We start from the raw sequence: 18,516 nt of genomic DNA, 5'->3' as shown, positions 1-18,516 counted from the left end.
TCTTTCGTCTGCTTCAAAAAAGAATTTCTGCTACTCGTCTGTGTTAATAAGCGACACCATTGGTTGATTTTTAATGACCCAATAGAAAGGTTGCACAAGGCGGTTGCGATGGGGAGATTTAACAGTTATTTAACTATTTCTCCCTCTAGTGTTTTACTCTAATTTTCCAATGATGACAGACCATAGAATAAGGAGGAATAGAAGTGAAAACCCTAAAAATTTCTGGGAAATTAGAAGAAATCTTTGACTTGCGCAGTAATGACAATAATGCTAAAGTACAAATCACAATGACTAATTGGACAAAATTAGAAAACTTCAATTTGTATCAAAATCTAATATATATTGTTAAAAATTTATTTGATCTTCATAATTTAAATTATATGTAGTGTAACACGTTTGACTATAGAACAATATAGAAACATTCTCTAAATTCAAAGGGTAATACTTTACGCATAAACATAAGTATCTGACTAAGGCTAACAACTCTGATACACACCTCTTAATGAAGTGAAGACAGCAATAGTTGCTTGATTGTTTTAGACAAAGATGAAAAATCACTAAACATCATGTTGTTTTAATTTTGGTAAGTATGATTGACCACATTTGTAATTTTCAAGGGTCAGCTAATTGGGTACAACCCCTTCCTCCCCCCTCCCCCTCTACCACAAGTATGTAGTAGTTGCTATCATGTATAAATCAGCTGTTTAAAAACATACATAAGAGCGCAACCTAGTTTTTTATAATATAAATACTGAGACCAATATTTTTGTAAATTTTCTTACATGATTAAATTTTTTAAGGCTTAAAATGCACATCAAATTCATTTTTAATCTATTGTGAATAAGGAAGAGAAAGGTGGAAGCTTGGCTACAAGGCTTTTAGTAAATTATTGCAAAAGGAATTTATTTTGAATATTTTTTCAGAATAATTACTGAAATCATGTTATTTACTAACAGCCTTATAGCCGTTTTGGTCTTTCAAATGGTCCAATTTTACTTCAGACTAGCCAGGCAGAATCTTCTACCTGGATTCTATTCTATACTTTATCTTCTTTGTGACAGACAAAATAAATTCTTATGTATTAGTAGTATTTTTTGGAATGAACCAACCAAAATTAAATTAAAGTATTCAAAGTTTTCAGCCAAAGAATAAAATAACCAGATTATAAACTTTGGGTACCAGTGTAATATCCAGTCCAATGTCCCCTCCATCCCTGTAACTCCCTGTCACTGTGTAGTAGCATATGCAAAGTTAAAACCTTTGATGCCAACTTTTCAAGTTCAGGGAATTGAAATTTGGTGTCCTTTCATTATAACAAAGTTTTCTTATCCCATTTTACATGTGAGCTAAAAAAATTATACTAAAGTAGTGTATCTTGAGGTTTGTCTTAAGGGAAAAGATAATGGTCGAAAAATAAGTTACCTCTCTGGTCAAAAACATTGGCCGCCATAAGCTGTTAAAGGAAGCATTCTTGTCAGAAACGTCCAAGGGGGGGGGGGGGTAAAGGGGTGGTCCCCCAAATAAAAAAGCTTGGACGTCCTTGATTCTTATTACTTTTTCCATTGAAAGTGTGGAAAGGCAGAAAAGTTATCTTGATTAATGTTTTAGCATCACAGGGAATTAGAGAGATAAAGATTAAAGGGATTTAGAGATACGGCACTTGAAAAAATTCTTTTGATAAAGGGCAAAAAATGAAGTCATATAATACAAAAATGACCAATGATAGGCAAATACACAGTCTAAATTACAAAAGGCAGGCCAGTATACATTTTAATTGACTAATGGTTGGCCAATATGACGTCATTTTTAAAGGCACTGTAAGAAGCTTCTCTATGTATCTATTTCAATTACATATGTTTAAAATTGAATATAAGGTGTAAACAACATTTCTAAAGTTATTTTATAAAGTGGGATTAAACAGTAAACACAAAAATTAAGTTTGTGGGGGTAATTAGCTGTCCACTTGTGATTTAAAAGATTTTGTTACCCTTTCAAAATATTTCTCATCTTGATTAAAGAGATGCTTGAGAAAAATAAGTTAAAAAGAACGAATATTTAACCCGAAATGCATCGAGAAATTTAAATTCAATGTTTAAAAATTCAGTTTCATCATTTGATGAGTATATTTTGATCAAATTGGTTGGAAGAAATTTTTTAAAACTTTAGGTCATAAAATAAATTAGGTTTGATTTGATTTGAGAACTTATCTTAGGGATTAGAGTAAAACCCTAGAAGGAGAAAGGGTTAAATAAATCGCAACCTACTTGTGCAACCTTTCTATTAGGTCATTGAAAATCAATTAATGGTGTCGCTTATATTAAAACAGCCAAATAGCAGAAAATAATTTAGAAGCAGACGAAAGAGGTCTTTAAAATATGAAGGGAGGTAGTTGTCTGTATATACATCTATACTATAAATCTTTTTCTGAGATAGGATACAATAAACACTTTAATCTTCAGTAGATTTTGATAATTTGTTAAAAAGATTGGACTTATACCAACTAATCAAGATATAATAGAATTAACCATAGGTTTTATGACAACGAATGACAAACTAGTATGATTTACAATTCAATGTCCCCTTTCTCTTTTTAGATTTTAAAAGTAGATTGAGTGTTTACTCTACAACTTACTTTTTTCGTCAGTATATTTGCCTTTTAAATTTTTTTGAGCTTTGTTACTAAAGATACATTAATTAAGTGTTTAAGGCTTTTTAAGGTTAGGTTTTTGAAGGATGGAAGGGTCATCGAACTGTAAAATAAACTAGTGCTCAAAGTTTATAATCTCATTCTTTTACTCAAAATATATATTACATGTCATACATACTATAATCAAATCTTGATTGGTTGGGTCAAAATTACAGTTTCTAAACTTTCTCGATCAATTATTTTAATCTACAGAATTTAGTTTATCATAATTGAGGATGTACATTGTACATTAATTTATATCCATTGTCTTATCCTTTAAGATCTGTGGGTTTTTCAAAGATTCAGCAAGATTTTTTTTACATAATTTGTGACTGAAGATGATTTAAAGGTTGTTTTTGTATTTAAATATTTGAAAAGTAATGAATATTCAATTTTTTTCTAAAAATAATAAAATGTCAAATTGTTTTCTCTTTGTTCTGTTAAAAATATGTAAAATATTCAAATATAAAATTCTTAAAAAGATAAAATTCGCTTTACAATTAGTATTTCTATGTATTGTACTAGCGGCTTCGCCCCTAGCCTCTGGGGGCTTTGCCCCAAGAGGTGTAATTACATCATTTATTACCTGGATATCCAACACTCCACCACTATTTTAAATAACTTTTTTTTTTAAATGGCGGGGGGATTTTTTGTTTTTGAGGGGGGTTGGTGGTGTCCCATCCCCCCCCCCCCAAGAAAATAGCCTAAAACCAACACAGGACCAGTAGGTATATTCCCTGAAGAGTAGAATCCGATCGGTTCAGTGGTTGCCGAGATCTTAAGGGACAGACGGACAGACAGACAAACGGACAGACATCATTATTCTACTTTGTAGTATAAATAGACAAAATAAAGGTAAACTTTGTCCAATACTAGCGAAGCCTTTTGAGGTATGAAAGGAAGGGACATTGGCCTGTAAATCATAGTGTCATTCTGAGCTTTATAAACACATTATCTTATTTGTAGGCTGGGTACTTTTATTGAATTTTATTGACTTGTTAAATGATTAATAGTGTCCAAACATTTCAAACAATAATTTCAATTTACAGAAAGAGAGTTTAGTACACTGTACAGTACATCAAGAGTACTTTTATGAAAAACTGGTAGGATTTTGTCAAAATGCATTTAAATAGTTTATATTAACTTAAATAAAAGTGTTAATGGAAAATATATTATGCACAGTTATTTTAACATAATTTTGCCATCAAACATCCTTATTTTAGTGGAACCCATTGGAATGGAGCTATAGAGCACTGTGTCTCCATAGAGTTCCTGCTCCAGTATGGAGACGATGCTGTCAAAGAAAAGTTACAGGCAGTACAATATAAACATTCACAGCTTACAGCACAACAATCATTAAGGTAAGAATAGTTACAGGCAGTATAATATAAATATCCACAGCTTACAGCTGATGAACAATCATTAAAGTAAGAAAAGTTACAGGTAGTACAATTAATATAAACATACACAGCCTACAGCACAACATTCATGAAGATAAGAAATTTACAGGCAGTACATTATAAACATTCACAGCTTACAGCACAACAATCATTAAGGTAAGAAAAGTTACAGCAAGTACTATACAAACATTTACAGCTTACATTTCAACAATTATTAAGGTGAGAAAAGTTACTGGCAGTACAATATAAACATTCACAATTTACAGCAAAACAAACATTAAGATTAGATAAGTTCATACAGAGCTTACAGCACAACAATCATTAAGGTAAGAAAAGTTACAGGCATTACAATATAAACATTCACAGCTTACAGCACAACAATCATTAAGGTAAGAAAAGTTACAGACAGTACAATACAAACATTTACAGCTTACATTTCAACATTTATTAAGGTGAGAAAAGTTACTGGCAGTACAATATAAATATTTACAATTTACAGCAAAACAAACATTAAGAATAGATAAGTTCATACAGAGCTTACAGCACAACAATCATTAAGGTAAGAATAGTTACAGGCAGTACAATATAAACATTCACATCTTACCGCTCAACAATCATTAAGGTAAGAAAAGTTACAGGCAGTACAATGTAAACATTAACAGTTCACAGAACAACAATCATTATAGTTACAGCTTACAGCTACGATGATTCCTGTGAGAGTTGGGTATCTACGATATTTATTAAAATCTATTAAATAGACTCTCTAAATAGATGTTTAATATGGAATAAATGCTTTGATATCATGGTTTAAAAATGGTGATTTCTAAACTGATTAGGAAAAAAGATTTGGCTGGTGTAAACAACGAGCATAAGTTTACCTTTCTGCATATACAATATTATAAGCACTGTATCTATATAACTAAAAATTGCTTGTTTTATCCATTGTTGAGCTTCGCTTCAATGGGTGTGTTTACATCCTTGTTGTAATTGAGAAACAGGCCTACTTCCATCTTTTCTATGGTCAGCAAGTTTTGATTTGACCATACAGTAACTTCAATTTTTATTCAGCACTTTTAGTAACATCCTAGTCTATACTCTTGGAGTAAATATTTCCCACCCTACTTTTTAGATTTTTTTTTTTTTTTAGGGGGGGGGGGTTGGTGTATAATGTTAAGCAAATGGAGAAGTGCTTCCTTTCCATTTGATTGCTCATATTATGAACTTTGTGTAATTATACCCTTACATAATTAAATCAAATAACTTTATATCTTCATTAAAACCAAAACATGTTGATATTGTAGGTCCAATAAGATTTAAAACTGAATATTTACAAAAGACGTTTTGCTTTCACTTTTTGTTATGGGCAGCTTTTGTGCTAGTTTTAGGGGGGGGGGTCAAAGCTATCAAACAAGAGAAATTACAAACCATTCCTAACTTGTAAGTGGCAGCTTCTTGGCTATTTCTCAAATATTCAATTAACAAATCAGAAGTATCTAATCATCTAAACCTAGAGGCTATGGATGACGGATTTAGTATTTACATAAGCTTAAATGATCGTTATAGACATTATTTTGTAAAGAAAAGTTTTAAAACAACTGACGAGTTTTGTTTAAGTTTTACAGTCGGGTTGCTGAAAATAATTTTCAATCTTAACTTGCAATAAAAGAAGAAGAAAGTTAACACCTGTCCATTTTGATTTAATTGGTTACTTGCCCATGATAAATCTCACAAGCAAACGAAATTGTAAAAATTAGAACATTTTTAGGTCTACAAAAGAAATCATTTTATGAAAAATACATGCAAAAAGTGAGACAAAGCCCAAATTGTGTTAAAATTGTGTCAAAAATGATCCATGTGACGTAACAAAATGAGGGATTATCCATCTCTTTTTTAGGGTTTTTTCTTTCCCGCTTCTCCTCTCATCTCCCTTATTTTATTACGTCACATGGATCATTTTTGACACAATAAACATTTGGGCCTTGTCAAAAAGTTATACTTATTTGGTTTTGATACTTATTATTTCTTATAGTTACAACTTTTTTATCATAATAAGTTCATGTACAGCCTCTCAACTGTTTTAGCCTTATCAAATTGCAAATAATCTCTCTTACTTAAAAACAAACTTTTATAAAGACTTTGTTGTATAGATTTATAGTTTTATTGAATTCCATGTAAATATATAATATCGAAAATATCAAATGATGTATTTAAACAAGAATTAAAACGTCACATAGGTTGGAAGTTTTTTTTAATAATCAAATCATTCAAACGTGTATTATTCTAATGCACAACAATTTCAATTTTGCACCTCTGAGTTTCAAAGTATTTTTTTTTATTTTAGTGAATATGAGTTGAATGTAGAGTTGGCCGCCCTGATTCTAGTGGGGATTTAAACTTATTATTTATTTTTAGTGGATATGAGTTGAATGTAGAGTTGGCCGCCCTGATTCTTGTGGGGATCTTATTACTGAGCAGTATGACCATAGCTCTTGTGGTCTACATGAAGTTCACAGAATCTGGATCTTATTATGTACAGGTAAGCATTGCAGACTAACAGACCATAATGGTTAGATAAAAGTTAAAAGTAATTATTCTGATAATACAACTTAATGTAACAAATTAATTTATTGATTTTTTTTCTGAATGATTAGTTCCAATTAAAAGAGTGTAATAATAACAACATTTAATGGTAGGGAGCGTGAAATTATATTTAATTGAAAAACAAAAATTACATAAATAAATAGTTTGGTCCATGAAAATGTCTCATTGTGTGTTATTAGATTTAAATTAAATATAAGAAAATAACACAAAATAAAAGTTGAAATAATTAAAATTGACTTTAGTTATCATAATTAAGAGTCTATATGGTTATAGTTAACCTATTATACAGTTACTAGTTGTGAGTCTCATGGTTAAAAATTCATTTATTCATCTGTTTTTGATTAAACGAACTTAGTATAGAATATACGAATTTGGTTTCACAGTCCAAACTGATTAGCTTATAATTTTTGTATTCGTATTGTTATTGCAATGTTATGATTGTTTGTAATTGAAGTGGAACTATTAAACAAGTATTAGGTGTAGGTTTTATGGTCCAAACTGATTAATTTACATGTTTTTATTCTTCAAGGTAATTAATTTGGTTTCATGTTCCAAGATGATTAATTGATAATTTTACGATTCGTTTTGTCATGGTAATTATACATCTGTTTTTAATTGTTGTATTAAACAAGTAATATACGTGGGTTTCATGGAACAGACTGGTTAGTTTGGTTTCATAGTCAAAACTGATTACTTGTTAATTTTACGATTCATTTTGTAATGGTAATTATACATCTGTTTGTAATTGTTGTATAAAACAAGTATTATGTGTGGATTTCATGGACCAAACTGATTGATTTGGTTATGGTCCAAACTCATTAATGGGAGCGTCCAGTCAAAGGGATTATTAAGTCCAACTGTTCTTAATATTGACAAAACTCATAGTATAATTAAACGCATGTTTAATAACAGTTAGACCTAATTATCGCTTTTGATTGGAAGCTTATTCAAATTTTTTACGGATTTTTAACACAACCTACCTCCCCCTATAATTTTACTATAAATTTACATGATATCTTTACATATATCTGTTAATGGTAATAAAGTAAGGAGTTTATTACAAAAGATCCATAAAAAAAGGTCGTGTTCAAGGCACACCGTATTATTATTGCCTAACTTTATATATATTATATATTTGTATGAAGTCTTATCCTTGTGAACTCTAATGTCTCCTGAACAAAGCCATGTTAATTAGAATAGAACAAATATGAAATTATACTATACAATAGCTAGACAGGACTATTCAGGGGAGGGGGGGTATAAAAAAACCCACCATAAATCAAAAATCAATATTTATTTAAAATTTAATTCAATTAATAACATTTTTATCAAGTTCTTTGAGTTTCATTTTTTAAAGTTTGGACAATTTTTAGGACTATATAGCTTACTAGCAGCATGCAACCTTAGTTCTTATGGTTTGCATTCAAATGGTGGAGGGAGGGGTAGAAAAGTAGCCTAAAAATAACTCGGACCACCGTGAAGCTTCCCTATTCGTTGGTTATCAGGATCTTAACGGACAATAAGAATAAACTTTATACTGTAGTTAGATAGATAGATAGATAGATAGATAGATAGATAGATGGAAAAAGACGAAGTTTAGTGTTTTTTTATACAATATTTTTAAAATAAGAAGTAAAATCCATATAGTAAATGTCTGGAGCCAAAGTCGGAGCTAATACAATATGATTTCAACATTCCATTTTTTATGGCCCTGGTGTCATATTACACATACACTATGAATTGAAGAAAAATCGGCTCCCAAATCGCAAAAGAGCCGGCTCCGATATTCATAATGTATATAACAGGATACAAAATGGAAAAAAACCTTTAATGCCCTCCCACAAAACAAATCCTAATAATGCCCTTACTACTAGACATTGCTAATAATTATCATATGTATGAATTCAACACAAAACAATGTAATAACAAGGAATTGTAACAAAAGACTAAATTTCAACATACTAAAAAAAGCTAATTTAATTAAGTTGCAAGCGATATAAAAAAAACGAGTATTTTAACTCCAACCTATTTTGGACCACCAAAACCTCCTTTTTAGCCACTGTGGGCGACCCCATCTCTGTTAGGCCCTATCCTTACGGGGTACTATCCCATCGGTGCTTTTTAAAACTTTAATTTATCCAACCAAATCTACGGAAAGTTTGTTTGTAGTCTATATGTGACTCAAGGGAAACCCTCTACTATAATATCTCGTCTTGTGGGAATTACTTTTGAATTATTTACTTTTGCCGTTACTGAGATCTTTAATTACCAGGATGATGATGAGTATGTGAGTATGAAGGAAATCCTGACAACACCTCCACACCAGAAATCTGAGAGATACTGACACACACTTCATATACTCAGGCATTTCATTACCACTTGCATAACCTTTGTCTTTAAGTTCTTAGGAATAATTCATAATCCTAATAATAAAGTAACAGAATGTGTGTTTTTCTGTCTGTTTGTCTGTACCGAAGGATCTCGCTAACCGCTAAACCGATCTTGTTCTCCTTAACAGGGTAGCTCATAGATCACGGGAAGGTTATAACTACAGTGTGTTTTTTTGAAAGCAATTTTACCCCACTTATAGTTATCAGAATTTATTGATTAATGGCTTATTTTCTTCGTTTTTTAATGCAATTAATAGAACATTAAAAAAATATTTCAGTTTTTCATTAAAAGCACAGTAAAATCTAAAATTCAAAACTTAGGTGACAACATCTAAAAATGGTTTTAGTGCATTTTTCTTATGCTCAAATCTTCTACCCTTTGCAAGAAAAAAATTGGATTTTCAGTAGTCGACTTTGGGGGGCCAGTACTACCTCCCTGATTAAGATATGGCCTTCAAACTTGAATATGTTCTAGTACATGTCCCCATTAGTATCTGTATTAATTTTTATTTCTATATATCAACTTTGAAGCGTTTTGCAGCAATTCTTGCAAAATGTAGAAGATTTGAACATAAGAAAAATGCGCTAAAACCATTTTTAGATGTTGACACCTAAGTTTTGAATTTTACATTTTACTGTACTTTTTAAACCAAAACTGTAATATTTTGTTGTTGTTTTATTAATTGCATTAAAAAACGAAGAAAATAAGCCATTAATCATCAAATTCTGATAACTATAAGTGGGTCAAAATTGCTTTCAAAAAAGTTCTCATAAAAAAAACACACTGTATTTGGGGGGAGGGTACCACCACACTCCCAAGAGAAATCGACAAAAATAAAAAACGCAGCCCTGCGGACATTTTTGCAATTAGCTAAAAGCACAACTACCATAATCTATGGGTGAAAAAGATATTTATGGTAAATAGCTGATTTTAAAATATATTGAAAGAAACAATTTTACGTGTCCATAGAGGCCTCTAGGGGCGTATCCGCTAGTTCATGATAGAATTAAGATATTTTTATGATGTATGTAGATGGATTGATGTATATTTGTAGATAGATTGATAGATGGACACTGGACAGACAATTAGATATATAGATAGAAATATTTATAAATAGGTACACAGATGGGTAAACAGAAGGGCTCGACAGCCGCGCGTCAGCTGCACTAAAGCCTCAAATTTATACTTCGGATGCTTTGAATCTTTTTTTATAGTGGGATTGCCATATTTGGGTCAGATTTAGTCGATTTTTAAAATTGTAAAAGGTTGATTTCCTTGAGATTTTTATGCGGCTGAAGCGCGGCTGCGCAGCCCAGGAAAAAAAAGAAGAAATAGACAGAAAGATAGATTAGATAGATAGATAGGGATATGGTGATCAATTGATTAAATCTCCACAAAGTAACGCTCTTCTAAAAATGAAACATGCAAGTATAATATAAATGATTCCAGGGATAATGAGGCATACAGTCATACTTCAAACAATCTGGCGGATATACCTTTGTAAAAATAATACATTTTTCTCGTATTCATTCGAATCCGGTGGATAGGAACCGGTTCTCATCCATACGAAAAAACTATGTCTCGCATCGTATTTTATCCAGTTTTCTACGAATATAGAAATGTACAATCATAAGATTAAAACCAGTTTTTTAGCCGGTGCCTTCGGCACCCCAGGGCTAAAAAACTAGTTTTAATCTCATAATTGTACATTCTATATCCGCGGAAAGCCGATTATAATACGATGCGAGAAATAACTATTATTCCCCTTTTATTGCAAGTGGAGGGCACATAATCCCCTGGAAAGGAGGAGACATTAGAATGTAATTTTTACTGGTACCCAAAGTTGTATAAACAGGTTTTCTCAGTCGTTATCTTGAAAACTTTGGGTTCTTTTATTTAAGCTTGATTGGGTGCAGTGGTTCAAACTAAAAGTTTCTAAACGTGTCTATCAATGATTTTAACGTTTTACGTTCATTGTCTTGTGATTCCTGGCAAACCTCTGGTTTTGCGATAGTTGACCAAATAATGTCATTTCTCGCGGTCGTATTTGTCATATGTCATGCTGTAAGGGTGACGCAAGTCAGATTTCGCGATTTAGAAAAAAAAATCTTTATAATATTATAGCGAATTAAATAATCTTGCAAGCATCGCTTTTATCTTATACAGAATAATAGTAAATCAAATAGCGAAAACTGAGATCTGAAATTTACGTCAATTTTCCAACACGACGCATGACGGCTTACGACCGCGAGAAATTACATTATTTGGTTCACTTTCGGTTTTGCACACATTGGGGGGGGGGGGGGAGGGGGGCGGATTATTGGTGCTCCACTAAAATAAAATAAATTTGAATATACATAAATACTGAAAATTAAATACTAAGAATTTTTTATACCTATCTTAACTTTTTAAAATCAAACCTTATAAGTTTTATAACACTTTCTTTCAAAAAGAATATTTAATTTTTAGTTTTTATGTATTATTATGATTAAATAATAGTTTTTTGCCCTTTTACAAATGTTGTAATTTAATTAGATAATATTTTAGTTTAAAATCTAAATATGATTAATCTACGAAATAAAAAATAAAGCAGGAAGATAAAGGATATGGAAACTAAAGATTTTTTGACTACATTTATGCAGCTTTAGAAATATTCTTTTGGTGAAATATTAGAGAAATCTCAAAGTGTCATGTGTGACGTCATAAAAATCCATCTCTTTTATAGGTGTGTCATTTCCCACATCTCCTCTCATCCCTCCTTTATAGACGTATTTTTATGACGTCAAACATGACACTTTCTCAAATACAGTGTGTTTTTTTTATGATAACTTTTTTGAAAGCAATTTTACCCCACTTATAGTTATCAGAACTAATGATTAATGGCTTATTTTCTTCATTTTTTATAACCATTTATATAACATCAAAAAAATATTTTAGTTTTTATTAAAAAAGTGCCGTAAAATCAAAAATTCAAAACCTAGGTGTCAACATCTAAAAATGGTTTTAGCGCATTTATCTCATGCTTAAATCTTCTACACTTTGCAAGAATGGCTGCAAAACGCTTCAAAGTAGAGAAACAGAGTTAAAAATTGATACAGATACTTTTGGGGACATGTACTAGAACATATCAAAGTTTGAAGTCCATATCTCAACCTGGAAGGGAGTATTGGCCCCCCAAAAGTCGACTACTGAAAATCCAATTTTTTCTTGCCAAGGGTAGAAGATTTGAGCTTAAGAAAAATGAGCTAAAACCATTTTGAGATGTTGACACCTAAGTTTTGAATTTTTGATTTTACTGAACTTTTTAAATAAAAACTGAAATATTTGTTAAATGTTTTACAAATGGTTATAAAAAACGAAGGAAATAAGCCGTTAATCATTAAATTCTGATAACTATAAGTGGGGTAAAATTGCTTTCATAAACGTTCTCATAAAAAAACACACTGTATTATTAATATTACCTAAATATATAAAATGTAATACAAATTTAAATTATTAATCTATTCAAATTTTTAGAGTTCAAACAACTTCCAAGAATTTTCCTAAGAGCTTCATTAAAACTTATATTTATATTAGTTGCTTCGCCCCTAGCTTTTAATGTAGCTCGAGGTATGTTAGGAAAATAACCTACTCCCCGAAGCAGCTTATAGTTCCTCATAAAAATGACATCATACAATACCAATGACCAATGATGAGTATGCATTTTAATTGACCAATGCTAAATTGTATACTGGCCTATCATTGGTCATTTGTATTGTTTGACATCAAATTTAATGAGACACTATAAGCTGCTTCCTACACCCCCCCTCCCTCCATTACCCATGATTTAAAGAGCTTCCCTAAAAAGAACAACCATGCAATTCGAACCCACATTTTCCGAGAACTGTAGCTTCAGACACAACTTTATATTTATAGGATTTAATTTATTAAGCTCTGTGTTAGTTACAACTTAAATTAATAATTTAGAATATTTTAATAGGCAGAATATTTTCTTCAGATGCCATATCCTTTAAATTCCATAAAATGATACAATGCAATTTCTACAATTTTGCTGAATATGGCATTTTCATATAATCCAGCTATACAGGGATAGGTTGATGAAAGATACAACAGTCTTCCCCCCCAAAATCATGAATCACATACAAAATATATCCTATGCTTCAAATGGAGGATTAATTATTTTTCATTGATCTATCTCAGTATAAAATATTAATATTAACGAGAAAAAATTAAACGTTGTTTAAATTCAAAAGTGATAAAATCAAACCAAAAAAACTAAATCATTGGTATAACAATCATAAAACTTAAAGTGTTGAAAAAAGAAGAGTTATTTACCAAAGAGAAAAAAAGTGATTTTTGAATAATAAAATATATTAAATGTTATTGTTAAATGGTAACAAGGATAATAATATCCATAAGTAGCGCAGCGATGAATCTAAATTTAAAATTAAAATATAAAGATAACTGAAACATCACATGCCTTGACGGACAGACATAATCTAATCATAGAGTAGCTGCGCTACTAAAATATTAAGTGTTCATATTTAAACTTAAAACCCTTTCTTGCATTTTAAAATAGATTAGCTCAAACTTGATATCAATTAGGAATATTTTATAAGCAGAAAAACTATTTTTCCTTCAGATTTTCTTGAATATTTTGATATTTAGCCCTAAAAGAAATCTCAGAACAAAATTATTTACAAATTTTAAAAAGGGAGGCGAGACGTTTTAAGAATCTTGTACTTTTAGAAACATCCAAAAAGTTAGAAATTAATCTATAGTTTTAAATAAACTAATAAATGATTAACTGTTCTTGAAAAATATTATTATAAAATTGATCACATTTCAAAATTTATTTTATAATTGATTTAAAATTTATATTTCAAGTCTTTCTTTGAAACTAAATATATATTATTTGAAATTTTTTATTTCAATTTCGTATATGATTTATATTTTAAACAAAAAAAATCTTTTAAATTCTTGTTACAAAGTCTTTATTAAATACAGGGAGTAGTTAATGATAGATAAAATAATATGTCCCCAAGGTATAAAAATAGTAAATAGTCTTAATTTTGTAGGAAGAGGACTTATCCTTTTTCTATGTCAAATTACCAAGATCTCAAAATATTAATTGTTTCATGTTTAAAAAATTATATATTATTAAATAAAACTAAATTTGTTTATATAATGAGAGACAAGGAGTTGCATCTAAAGAAATATATTGCCCTAGTAACTTTTTGATATTTTTTATTTTGTTTCTTAAAAATATTTATTTTCTTTATGATTGAAAATATTACAAAAAATAAAATGTTCAGTTAGATCCTAGCAGATTTAATTAATCTTATTAAGGATTAAATGAGGCAAAATATACTTTCTATAAGTGCAATATTCATGTCCCACTCATATAAAATGTTTCAACCATTGCATTGTGATTTCTGAATTAAAAAATAAAAAAAGATGTTTTATATTGAAGTGAAACTGCAATAAAGAGTTATTATTATATTTTTGTTTTATAGTTGTGAGATGAAAAAAAGTATATCAAGTCTACTAGTTTGTTCAAACTTTTTAACAAATAGATTTAAGCAATCAATTTGTTTATCATCAATGGGGATATACATACATCTTATTTTATTGTCTTTAAAAATTTCGGTTATTGTTTGCACTCTATGAAATTTACTAGCGGATGTATGAGACTTTTTAGTTTTTAATACTCCTTAGTTTTATTCATATTTTGTGTATGTTTGACTAAAGGATTGCATTTGATTATGTTTAGTAACAATACTAAATATGTTCATTTCGTAGGTAAAAAGATTATGTGTCAGTTTTATTTTAGTAATTATTGTCCATAATTTGGTGTGTCATATCTGGTTTTAAGAATGTTATGTTAATTCTAAAATCTATCAATAAGAAAATAAAGTCAATCTACTTAGCGATCCTTATTTGACGGACGTATGAATATTGTACAGTTATAGAGTAGATTTGCTATTAACAATTGTCAGTATATCACTCTAATTTTTTCTGAATGGTTACAGCAGACATTACTATCGTTTTCCAATATCAATAGTACAGCTACTCTATAATTAGAGTCTGTATTATTTAGTACAGATATTACTATAATATTCTAATGTTAATAGCACAGCAACTCTGTAATTAGAGTATGTCTGTCTATATTATTTAGTACAGATATTACTATAATATTTCAATATTAATAGCACAGCTACTCTGTAATAAGAGTATTTCTGTCTGTATTATTTAGTACAGATATTACTATTATATTCCAATATTAATAGTACACCTACTCTGTAATTAGAGTATTTCTGTCTGTATTATTTAGTACAGATATTACTATAATATTCCAATATTAATAGAACAGCAACTCTATAATTAGAGTATGTCTGTATGTATTATTTAGTACAGATATTACTATAATATTCCAATATTAATAGCACAGCTATACTCTATAATTAGAGTATGTCTGTCTGTATTAATTAGTACAGATATTACTATTATATTCCAATATTAATAGCACAGCTACTCTATAATTAGAGTATGTCTGTCTGTATTATTTAGTACAGATATTACTATTATATTCCAATATTAATAGTACACCTACTCTGTAATTAGAGTATTTCTGTCTGTATTATTTAGTACAGATATTACTATAATATTCCAATATTAATAGAACAGCAACTCTATAATTAGAGTATGTCTGTATGTATTATTTAGTACAGATATTAGTATAATATTCCAATATTAATAGCACAGCTATACTCTATAATTAGAGTATGTCTGTCTGTATTATTTAGTAGTATAGATATTAATATTATATTTCAATATTTATAGTACAGCTACTCTATAATTAGAGTATGTCTGTCTGTATTATTTAGTACAGATATTACTATAATATTCCAATATTAATAGCACAGCTACTCTATAATTAGAGTATGTCTGTCTGTATTATTTAGTACAGATATTACTATAATATTCCAATATCAATATCACAGCTATACTCTATAATTAGAGTATGTCTGTATGTATTATTTAGCACAGATATTACTATAATATTCCAATATTAATATCACAGCTATACCCTATAATTAGAGTATGTCTGTCTGTATTATTAAGTACAGATATTACTATTATATTCCAATATTAATAGTACACCTACTCTGTAATTAGAGTATTTCTGTCTGTATTATTTAGTACAGATATTACTATAATATTCCAATATTAATAGCACAGCTATACTCTATAATTAGAGTATGTCTGTCTGTATTATTTAGTACAGATATTACTATAATATTCCAATATTAATAGCACAGCTATACTCTATAATTAGAGTATGTCTGTATGTATTATTTAGCACAGATATTAATATAATATTCTAATGTTAATAGCACAGCAACTCTATAATTAGAGTATGTCTGTCTGTATTATTAAGTACAGATATTACTATTATATTCCAATATTAATAGTACACCTACTCTGTAATTAGAGTATTTCTGTCTGTATTATTTAGTACAGATATTACTATAATATTCCAATATTAATAGCACAGCTATACTCTATAATTAGAGTATGTCTGTCTGTATTATTTAGTACAGATATTACTATAATATTCCAATATTAATAGCACAGCTATACTCTATAATTAGAGTATGTCTGTATGTATTATTTAGCACAGATATTAATATAATATTCTAATGTTAATAGCACAGCAACTCTGTAATTAGAGTATGTCTGTCTGTATTATTTAGTACAGATATTACTATTATATTCCAATATTAATAGTACACCTACTCTGTAATTAGAGTATGTCTGTCTGTATTAATTAGTACAGATATTACTATTATATTCCAATATTAATAGCACAGCTACTCTATAATTAGAGTATGTCTGTCTGTATTATTTAGTACAGATATTACTATTATATTCCAATATTAATAGTACACCTACTCTATAATTAGAGTATGTCTGTCTGTATTATTTAGTATAGATATTACTATTATATTCCAATATTAATAGCACATCTACTCTATAATTAGAGTATGTCTGTATGTATTATTTAGTACAGATATTACTATTATATTCCAATATTAATAGTACACCTACTCTATAATTAGAGTATTTCTGTCTGTATTATTTAGTACAGATATTACTATAATATTCCAATATCAATATCACAGCTATACTCTATAATTAGAGTATGTCTGTATGTATTATTTAGCACAGATATTACTATAATATTCCAATATTAATATCACAGCTATACCCTATAATTAGAGTATGTCTGTCTGTATTATTAAGTACAGATATTACTATTATATTCCAATATTAATAGTACACCTACTCTGTAATTAGAGTATTTCTGTCTGTATTATTTAGTACAGATATTACTATAATATTCCAATATTAATAGCACAGCTATACTCTATAATTAGAGTATGTCTGTCTGTATTATTTAGTACAGATATTACTATAATATTCCAATATTAATAGCACAGCTATACTCTATAATTAGAGTATGTCTGTATGTATTATTTAGCACAGATATTAATATAATATTCTAATGTTAATAGCACAGCAACTCTGTAATTAGAGTATGTCTGTCTGTATTATTTAGTACAGATATTACTATAATATTCCAATATTAATAGTACACCTACTCTGTAATTAGAGTATGTCTGTCTGTATTAATTAGTACAGATATTACTATTATATTCCAATATTAATAGCACACCTACTCTATAATTAGAGTATGTCTGTCTGTATTATTTAGTACAGATATTACTATAATATTCCAATATTAATATCACAGCTATACCCTATAATTAGAGTATGTCTGTCTGTATTATTAAGTACAGATATTACTATTATATTCCAATATTAATAGCACAGCAACTCTATAATTAGAGTATGTCTGTCTGTATTATTTAGTACAGATATTACTATTATATTCCAATATTAATAGTACACCTACTCTGTAATTAGAGTATTTCTGTCTGTATTATTTAGTACAGATATTACTATAATATTCCAATATCAATATCACAGCTATACTCTATAATTAGAGTATGTCTGTATGTATTATTTAGCACAGATATTACTATAATATTCCAATATTAATATCACAGCTATACCCTATAATTAGAGTATGTCTGTCTGTATTATTAAGTACAGATATTACTATTATATTCCAATATTAATAGTACACCTACTCTGTAATTAGAGTATTTCTGTCTGTATTATTTAGTACAGATATTACTATAATATTCCAATATTAATAGCACAGCTATACTCTATAATTAGAGTATGTCTGTCTGTATTATTTAGTACAGATATTACTATAATATTCCAATATTAATAGCACAGCTATACTCTATAATTAGAGTATGTCTGTATGTATTATTTAGCACAGATATTAATATAATATTCTAA

At 29.1% G+C, this 18,516-nt stretch overlaps 1 protein-coding gene across 5 annotated transcripts in view; it reads left to right on the top strand.

The window, feature by feature from the left end:
• The window catches only part of LOC145322853 (uncharacterized), a 55,008-nt gene extending 43,619 nt beyond the window's left edge, over positions 1–11,389 (top strand). For all 5 annotated transcript variants that reach the window (XM_080165176.1, XM_080165177.1, XM_080165175.1 and 2 more), the window contains 4 exons: positions 3,910–4,047; positions 6,499–6,622; positions 8,960–9,051; positions 10,528–11,389. In XM_080165176.1, coding sequence (XP_080021302.1) covers positions 3,910–4,047; positions 6,499–6,622; positions 8,960–9,031 — 334 coding nt within the window. In that variant the 3' untranslated portion in view covers positions 9,032–9,051; positions 10,528–11,389. The remainder of the gene's footprint in view (positions 1–3,909; positions 4,048–6,498; positions 6,623–8,959; positions 9,052–10,527) is intronic.
• The last annotated feature ends 7,127 nt before the right edge of the window (positions 11,390–18,516 follow it).

The sequence above is a fragment of the Acartia tonsa genome, chromosome 6 (assembly GCF_053477335.1).
Source record: "Acartia tonsa isolate MP-2025a chromosome 6, ASM5347733v1, whole genome shotgun sequence".
NCBI classification, from domain to species: Eukaryota; Metazoa; Arthropoda; class Copepoda; order Calanoida; family Acartiidae; genus Acartia; species Acartia tonsa.
Note: the sequence above shows the minus strand (reverse complement) of the source record. Positions and strands in the feature narration are given on the sequence as shown.